Source organism: Marmota flaviventris, chromosome 5, assembly GCF_047511675.1.
Source record: "Marmota flaviventris isolate mMarFla1 chromosome 5, mMarFla1.hap1, whole genome shotgun sequence".
NCBI lineage: Eukaryota > Metazoa > Chordata > Mammalia > Rodentia > Sciuridae > Marmota > Marmota flaviventris.
In genome coordinates, this window is record NC_092502.1 from 1,360,030 (window position 1) to 1,369,513 (window position 9,484).

At 42.9% G+C, this 9,484-nt stretch overlaps 1 protein-coding gene across 1 annotated transcript; it reads right to left on the reverse strand.

Moving 5' to 3' along the window:
• Window positions 1-4,335: 4,335 nt before the first annotated feature.
• On the reverse strand, window positions 4,336-6,086 carry LOC139705722 (zinc finger protein 709-like). Its single transcript, XM_071611898.1, is given in 2 exon segments — window positions 4,336-5,093; window positions 5,096-6,086. Coding segments are annotated over 2 exon segments (933 nt in total). The 5' UTR covers window positions 6,006-6,086; the 3' UTR covers window positions 4,336-5,070.
• Window positions 6,087-9,484: the final 3,398 nt, after the last annotated feature.

The window sequence follows — 9,484 nt, forward strand, 5'->3', positions numbered from 1 at the left end:
TAAGGAAAAAGCTTGTACATGGGTAAAGTTATTCTAAACCATACATAAGAGACTACTAAACATCACCATCCCTAATAGGTATAAAAGGGCGAGGGATTAAAAAGCACAGAGAAACTAGGCACAGTGCATTCTGACTGGAAATCAAGGCAGGTTTCCCAGACGGCCTAGAACCAGAGTCATGAAGATGCAGAGGGTGCCTCTGTGGGCAGAGGCTGATAGAGGACTTGGCAATGTGGATCTCCTAAGAAGCTCAGAGGGATTCTAGCACCTCCAAGACTTCTAGCCACACATAAGTAAACAAAGGACAGAAATAGCAATATCAAAACCACTGAGGGGGCTGGGGATGAGGCTCAAGCGGTAGCGCGCTCACCTGGCATGCGTGCGGCCCAGGTTCGATCCTCAGCACCACGTACAAACAAAGATGTTGTGTCTGCCGAAAACTAAAAAATAAATATTAAAATTCTCTCTCTCTCTTAAAAAAAAAAAAACACTGAGGTAGCACTTGATAGGCTCCAGGCCCTCGGCATCGTGTTTACTTCTGTCAGAGTCCCTATGAGGGACACACTGTAACCATCTCCTCTACAGCCAGGCTGAGCTCAGATGCCACAGCCTTCCTTCCCAGCCATGTAATCACACCACCTGCACTTACGTTCTGTGACACTCATCACAACAGAATTGGTTTCTTTATTTATCGTTTTGGTCCTCACGGAAACTTAAGGTCTATCAGAACAGGAACTTGCAGGTCTCGCTCAATGCATATCATTAGAACCTAAGATGAGAGCTGCCACATATCATGCACCAAAGCACTTGTCAAATAGCTGAGTTAATAAATGAGTCTTCACTTGACACATGGAGAAACTGAAGCTGAGGAAGAGAGTCCCTTGCACCAGAGCACTTAGCTGGCAGAGTCAAGCCTGAACTTGGAGCTCCTCTCAGGGTTTCTTTGGTCTCATAACTTCACCTGGCTCTGCATCTTTCTGCTTCTACTGTACTTCCCACTCTGAGAGCCTGTGAGCTATACTTCCCACGTAGCACCAGTACGATGAGCGACAGAGGCAGCGCCCTAGCCTCAGCACTTCCTTCAGGAATTGGTGCACCTATGTTCCTCAACCCAATGGTCCATGTCCCCCACTGCTGTGCTGGACCAACAGAGGTGACCCAGCTCCACAACACATGGTGACAATTATTTGCATATTCATGACAACTTGACCTCAAGGGTTATAATCCTCCAAGAGGGCAGGCTCTTTATTCTGTAATCAATGACAAGCCAAATGCCTGCACAGGGGCCTAGTCCTGAAGTCCAGCTACTCAGGAGGATGAAGTGAGCCCGGGAGTTCGAGGCCAGTCCTGGAATACCAGTGTCAACCTGGGCAACTTAATGAGAACTTGTAAAGTAAACTAAAATGGCCTGGAGGTGTAGCTCAGTGGCAGAGCACTTTCCTACTTTTCAGTCTCAAACACCTCAAAAAAAATCACTGTACCCCAGGTGCTTTGGACGCTGAGACAGGCATGTCACACAGAGGTGTCTCCAGAGAAAGGTCCTAAGAGATCCTTAGTGAAGGGAGAACATGACTCAGGACCAGTGGGGCTCTTGGCACCCAATCAGAGGCACAGAATGAGGTTTATTTAGAAAGTAGAGACACATTCAAGGGAGAATCTGGACTACCTCCAGGGTGAGAGACATGACTTGGGGGTTCCTGGCTCTTCTTTTAAAGAATACTTGGTGAGGGGTGGTGTGTAGAATTGATATTATCATGGCGATCTCGGGACACTGTCTGGTGGTCTGGCCAATCTCAGAATCCTCAGGCTCACAGTGTCTTCATTCTCTCATTAAAGTTCCCTAAATTGTAGGTTCCTCAAGATATGTATCTGACTTTGCTTAATCTGTTTGTTGGAGATTAATCAGTAGTGCACAGAAATTTCCCAGGAATTTGGGAACAATAGCCTTGGAGGAGACAGGCTTAGGGATAACAAGGTTGGGAAAAGAATGCAGAAGTTCTGAATTAAATTCTCATTCTCTTGTCCTTCCTTTTGTCTCCTTTCCACCAATTTCTTGTTTCTTCTATTCTGCCTCATATAACCCTGGGTAATTTAGCAAGAGCCTGTCTCAAATAAAGTTGTTTTTTTTTTTTTTTAAACAAAGGGCTGGGGATGTAGTTCACCTGCAGAGCCTTGCCTAGCAATGCACAAGGCCCTGGTTCAATCACTAGCAAGGCAAAAAAAGAAAAAGGAAAACCATGAAGAGGAATCACCAGTGGCACCCAAAGAGCTCCTGATGCGTTCAAGGAGAAGGAAGCAAGCCATGGGCCAGACATGCACACCTTGTGATGCTGTGAAGAGGGTAAACCTGGGCATGTCATGCACACACCCACTAAGGAAGCTGGCAGGGGCTAGCAAGCTGCTCATCTTGTCCACTGCTCTGCTCAGTGCTGTGAACAGAACCATCCTCAAAAAAGCACACCCCCAAAACCCAAACAGAGGCAAAGAATTTATCTAGAAAGATGCACACAAAATTCTGGAGGGGACCAATGATAGGATCATCAACCATTCACCTGTTGAGGAGGGGGCATGTGCACATCAGCAATCAGCACAAGCCTGGTAAGGTTTTGCATCTTGTTTGCTTTCTCAATCCCAATTCAGTACCCAGAGGTGGAAGAAATAAGAGTAAGAGGGGCCAATCCTGGTGATGTGCACCTGCAATCCAGCAACTCAGGAGACTGAGACATGAGGATCTAAAGTTCTCAGCAACTAGGGAGACCCTGTCTCAAAAAAAAAAAAAAAAAAGGGATAAGGATTTTGCTCAGTGGTAAAGCGGCCCTGGGTTCAATCCCCAGTACAAAGAAAAAGAAGGAAGAGGAGGAGGGGGAGAGGGAGGAAGAGGAAGAGGTGGAAGAGGAGAAAGGGGTCAGATGAGGAGGATGGAGGGATAGGGAAGAGGGGAAGTGGGGGATGAGGAAGAGCAGAGAGTGGAGGGGGCTGGGGGAGTGCTGGAGGTGGGGGTACCTGAGGAGAGATGAGGGAGAAGAGAGCCAGGGAGGAGGACAGAGAGAACGGCTGGGTAAGGTACTCCTCCTTCGTTTCTTGCAGGCCAATCCCTTTCTCAGTGTGCAGAAGCCAACTCTCCAGGAGAGAGCACAGGACAGAAGCCTCGGCCTTGCCCAACTGAAATCAGTGCTGTACCCCTGAGTGACAGCCAAGCCGGGAGCCCGGCGAGGTGCCCCCCCCCCCCCGTAACCCCAGCGCCCGTGGTTTAACTCCCCCAACTAAATTAACCAATAAAGTCAAGCAAGCGCTGCCCAGTGCCGGGCAGCGCGGTACAGGGGTGTTACCACCACCCGCTGCCACACCGGATGGACTGGCACAGCTGGCGTCCCCAGCAGGTGCCCTGCAATAGGCGCAGGAAGGACCAGGAGCCGTGGGCTGGGGCGCTGGGCGATCAAGGCTTGGGCGATCAAGGCTTGGGCGAGCAGACCTCAGACTAGGAGCGCATGGACTGGGCCCTGGGTGAGTGTCGGGGGGCTGGACTTCCCAGCCAGACACCTTGAGAGGGAACGGGAGACGGGAAGGAATGAGATCGCTGCAGCCAATGTGGGCTCGAGGGTCACCATGGCGTGCACCTCGCCGCCCTCTGGGGGTGATAGCCACCTAGCACGGGTGGGAAATGCCCCTGCCCTGAATTCCGCGTTGGAGAGGAGCGCACGGGCCTCTTGGAGGAAAATACATGGCCTGGGATAAGTCTGCGCTCTTATCGCTCCCAGGTCGCTTCATCGCAGAATCTGATGGTTCCCTTTCATCACTGTGATGGATGCATCTTGGAAACCCCTGCGGGGCATGGACACCTGTGGAGTCCGGAGCCCGGTCTAGGCACACGGAACCGTCTGTCTCACCGGGTTCCCGCCACCACTTCTAGGACCTCTGCAGGAGCAGCCCCAGCACCCTCCTACCTTTTAGCCCTGGATTTCTTCAGTCAACCTTTAGAAAAAAAAAAAATCTAGACATGGTGGTTTAACTGGGATCCTCACAAAATCTCTTTCACAATTCATGTTCCATAAATGCTCTGCAAGACCTCTGAGGTTTCAAGACCTGTTTAAACCTGCAACTTGCTACTTATGCCAGAAGTTTTGCCCTGTATGCCTCTGCCCCTCCAGGAACAATCCATCATTCTACATTAGGTTTATGTGGAGATGTAAACAGACACACCACACACACACACACACACACACACACACACACTCAACAACTTTTCCATGAATACTTTCATGTTATTGAAGGTGACTGAGAATATTAAATTATTTCTCTTTTTATTTATTTATTTATTTGCATTCAATGGGCTTTTCTACAATACAATTACTCTCAGGTTTAAAACAGAACCCAAAAATCAAGTCATTTCACGTTTTTTTCTTTAGTAAGGATTTTTTCCTGCATAAGTTGTTTGATGTTTTAAAATGTTACTGTATCAAGCAAAGGTTTTCCCACATTGTTTACATTCACAAGGCAATTCTCCAGCATGAGTTCTTTCAAGTAAATAAAAGTGACTCAATGTAGTGAAGGATTTCCCACACTGCTTCCATTAGAAAGGCTTCTCTCTAATGAGTTAATTCACACATTTGAAGGTAAGCAGAAGTACTGAAGGCCTTCCCACTTTGTTTATGACCACAAGGCTTTTCTCTTTTATGAAATTGTTCATGTATGTGAAGGCAAGAGGAACTACTGAAGGCTTTCCCAATTGTTTACATCCATCGGGCTTTTCTGAAGAATGAGGTCTTTCATGTCTGTGAAGGTGAGAAGATCTATAGAAGGCTTTCTTCCATTATTTACATCCATAGGGTGTTTTTCCTTTATGAGTTCGTTCATGTGAATGAAGCTGACTGGATCTACCAAAGACTTTTTTACGTTGTTTACATTCATAGGGTTTTTCTCAAGTTTGAGTTTGTTTATGTATTTAAATGTAAAGGAAGTAGTGAAGGCTTTTCCCAATTATTTACATTAATAGGGCTTCTCAACAGTGTCACTTTGTTTAGTCTTTGAAGATAAGAAGAAGTAGTGAAGGCTTTACCACATTACTTACATTCATAGGGCTTCTCTCCAGTATGAGTTCGTTTATGTCTTTGAAGGTAAGAGGAACGTCTGAAGGCTTTCCCACATTGTTTACATTCATAGGGCTTCTCTCCAGTATGAATTCGTTCATGTTGCAATTGGTAACTCAAACAAACAAAGGCTTTCCCACATTGTTTACATTCATAGGGCTTCTCTCCAGTATGAGTTTGTTTATGTCTTTGAAGGTAAGAGGAACGTCTGAAGGCTTTCCCACATTGTTTACATTCATAGGGCTTCTCTCCAGTATGAATTCGTTCATGTTGCAATTGGTAACTCAAACAAACAAAGGCTTTCCCACATTGTTTACATTCATAGGGCTTCTCTCCAGTATGAATTCGTTCATGTTGCAATTGGTAACTCAAACAAACAAAGGCTTTCCCACATTGTTTACATTCATAGGGCTTCTCTCCAGTATGAGTTCGCTTATGACTTTGAAGGTAAGAGGAACAACTGAAGGCTTTCCCACATTCTTTACATTTATAGGGCCTCTCTCCAGTATGAATTCGTTCATGTGTTTGAAGATGAAAGGAATAAGTAAAGGTTTTCCCACATTGCTTACATTCATAGGGCTTCTCTCCAGTATGAATTAATTTATGTCTACGAAGGTAAGAAGAACAACTGAAGCTTTTTCCACATTGTTTACATTCATAAGGCTTCTCTCCAGTATGAGTTTGTTTATGTGTTTGAAGATAAAAGGAATAAGTAAAGGCTTTGCCACATTCCTTACATTCATAGGGTTTCTCCCCAGTATGAATTCGCTGATGTCGATGGAAGGAAGAACAATATATGAAGGCTTTCCCACATTGTTCACACTGATAGGGTTTCTTTCCATTATGAGTCCATTCATGTGAATGAAGCTGACTGGAGGTAGCAAACACTTTCCCACATCGTTTACATCTATTAAACATCTCTCCAGTATGAAATCGTTCATGTATGTGAAGGTAAGAGGAACGACTGAAGGCTTTTCCACATTTTTTACATTCATAGGGCTTCTCTCCAGTATGAGTTTGTTTATGTCTTTGAAGGCAAGAGGAACGACTGAAGGCTTTCCCACACTGTTTACATTCATAGGGCTTTTCTCCAGTATGAGTTCGTTTATGTACTTGAAGGTAAGAGGAACAACTGAAGGCTTTCCCACATTGTTTGCATTCATAGGGCCTCTCTCCAGTATGAATTCGTTTATGTACTTGAAGGTAAGAGGAACGACTGAAGGCTTTCCCACATTGTTTACATTCATAGGGCCTCTCTCCAGTATGAATTCGTTTATGTACTTGAAGGTAAGAGGAATGACTGAAGGCTTTCCCACACTGATTACATCTGTAGATTACCTCTCCAGTATGAGATTGTTGGTATTTTTGAAAATATATGGAACAACTACATTCTTTTCCACATGTCAGACATTCATAAGATTCATTTACAGTGTGCACTGATGCTTGTCTTTGAACACTTGTACAAGAAATTAAAGATGTTTTGTTCAGTTTAAGTTTATATGGCTTCCCTCCATTCTCCTCATTCTTACATGCTTTCTTTGCAGAGTGAGATATAACGTGCCTATTAAGGAAAAAGAGATATATGAAGACTTGTCCAAATTCTGATGAAGACTAGGCTTTGGAATCTCACTAAAAGTTCTTCCACAATAAGTACCTGTTTATATTTTTCCAGAACCTACCATATGACTTCTGTAAAAACATTATATGGAAACATTATATGGCTCATTAATGCTTTTATATTCATTAGTTGATTTTACACTTACACTATTACCAGTGTCAGGGAAAGTATTACTTTTCTGTCATGTCCAAACTGTTTGAAACTAAATGTAATGATGACTTTGTAACATTGATTCTCATAGCTAGTACCAAAACAATGGTATCAGGACAGCATTTTTCAACATTGTCAACAAATGACTTATTTTTGAAAACACTAAACATGTATCTTACATTAAAGTTCATATTTATGGTTAAATAAGAATAACTATAATTCATATCATGGGTATTTTATCTACTTGTTTGTAAAATTATAGGACATGTTACAATTCCCTCCAGACACTCTGTTTCCTCTAGTGGACACAATTACCTTAGATCTCTCCTGGGATTTCTGTTCTCATCTTCCCATTTGTCTCCTAAAATGTAGACATGAAACAATCATTATGAATTATCAAGATTTCAGAAGAAAATTATGAGGTTAAAACTATAAACAAACCTAATGCAAAAATGAAAATGAAGAAAAAGGAAAAAGAATATGCGATTTATGCTGCAGAGTGCAAGACATTAGGCCCAATATATTCCCCATGCATTATCATTCCACATTCCAAATTCATGAGAATAGAACTCCCACTTGCCAGGCCCTGGGGCCAATGCCTGTAATTCCAGCAGCTTGGGAGGCTGAGGAAGAAGAGTCTCAAAGTCAAAGCCACCCTCAGGAACTGATGGAGGCCTTGTCTCTAAATACAGTACAAAAAAAGGGATATCGATGTGGGTCAGTGATTAAACACCCATGGGTCCAATCCTTGATTTGGGGAAAAAAAACAACAACAACAACAAAACAATCTCCCAATTACTCAGTGTTTGGTTATATAATGAAAAAAAAAAACATCCTTACTTATAGAAGCCAGGTTGCTAAGGACTTCCTGCATCACATCTCTGTAGAGATTTTTCTGGGAAGGATCCAGCAAAGCCCACTCCTCCTGGGTGAAGTTCACAGCCACATCCTCAAAGGCCACCAAATTCTAAAGTATTCCAGAAAAGTGTAGTGCAGGCCAGGAGAGATTGACAGCATTAGGGCTCTATTCTCATCATGTAGGATATTCTCACATTTCTGTGGTCTCCAAATATTTATTCCATGATTTTGTCATCAAAACATGTACTCTTATTGTGCACTCACTTACCCAAACAGAGGGATTCCAATTTAAGGCCTGAACTATCCAGAAAAGCATCAGCAGAGCAAACACACCCTTCTTGTTGTAGAGTCCAGTGAGTAAGGCATGCTCCTGGTCACCCCTAAATCCTCTGCAGGTTATCTAATACATGGAATATTGAAGGTCTCCTACTTCATGTGCAGAGAAGATCTAACATTAGTATCCTGAGAGTATCTACCCTAAGAAGTCCCTACTGATAAAGCTTGGCTTTTTCTAATAGAGAGAGCTAAGGATATGGAAGGCATCCCACCAAACTAAGCAGTAACACTGGTCATAGTGCTGAGACTGTAGGTAAACATACTCATTACTGAACCTCCGGCCTTCCTTCAGAAATCTTATTATTTTGTTCCACTGTTACCTTAGAACCTAAAGAATCACCCATCTGAAAATAAACAAGTGAAAAAACAAACCCTATACTCAAGGAGATTTGGAGCTTCCTAGTAGACAATATTTAATCCAGGTAGTCACAATGTGTTCACCGGGGACTGAGAAAAATTAGAAGACCGCAACTTGTTTACTCCAGACCAAGTCTAAGCAAGCAGCACACAAGAACAATAATTCTTAAACAACAAATTTTTAATAGTACTAATAATATCAAAGCAGAATAGGGTAAGTGGAAAGATGCATGTGTCGTAGGAATAACTCAGTGTCAACAAAGGTCACCTCTTTCAAATGATAGCCTTACAGAATTTTAGAAATCTACAAAATAGACTTCATAGTGGTCAAGAAGTAATTTGCCAAGCCTAGTAGGTATAAAATAATTGTGTAACAATTGTCAACATTGTCTGAACCAGAGACTGCTGGTTTTCTAACACACAGTGAGGAGCCACACAAAAATGTTTTCTTCACAAACATGTTTGGTCACATAGGCCACATATACAGGGTTGTCTGTAGTAAGGGGACTCTGTGTGTGCAGTGATGCTGGTATAACAAACCTAATGCCCTGTCAACTGCAGGATTTGGTAAAGCAACATGCTGGGGAGGTTTATGGCCCAGGAACCACTGATACCACAGAGCCTAGGTGTATAAGAGGCTGTGCCATCCAGGATCATGTGAATAGAGAGATGATTGTGCAATCATGAGGTGGCCTGGTGGAGGTCCACAGCAATCAGCAGAGTGTCTTCTGTGTCCCAGCACCTCTGGAGGGACACAAAGCCAAAGAGTTCTCAATATGTCTCAAAATATAATGAAGTCTAAACTGAAATTCAGCAAGAGTTTTCATCAACTTGGCATGTTTTTACTATAAATAACTCTAATGTCTTTTTTTTTTTTTTTTTTTTGGTACTTGGTGTTGAACCCAGGGAAACTTATCCACTCAGGCACATCCCCAGAACTTTTTAATATTTAGAGAGGAACTGTTGAATAAAATGGAACAAACTATATTATGTGCTGTATAAATACATCACAATGAATTCCAATATTGCATTTATCTATAAAGCAGATTATTTTAAAGTGAGAAACACAGATAGGGTT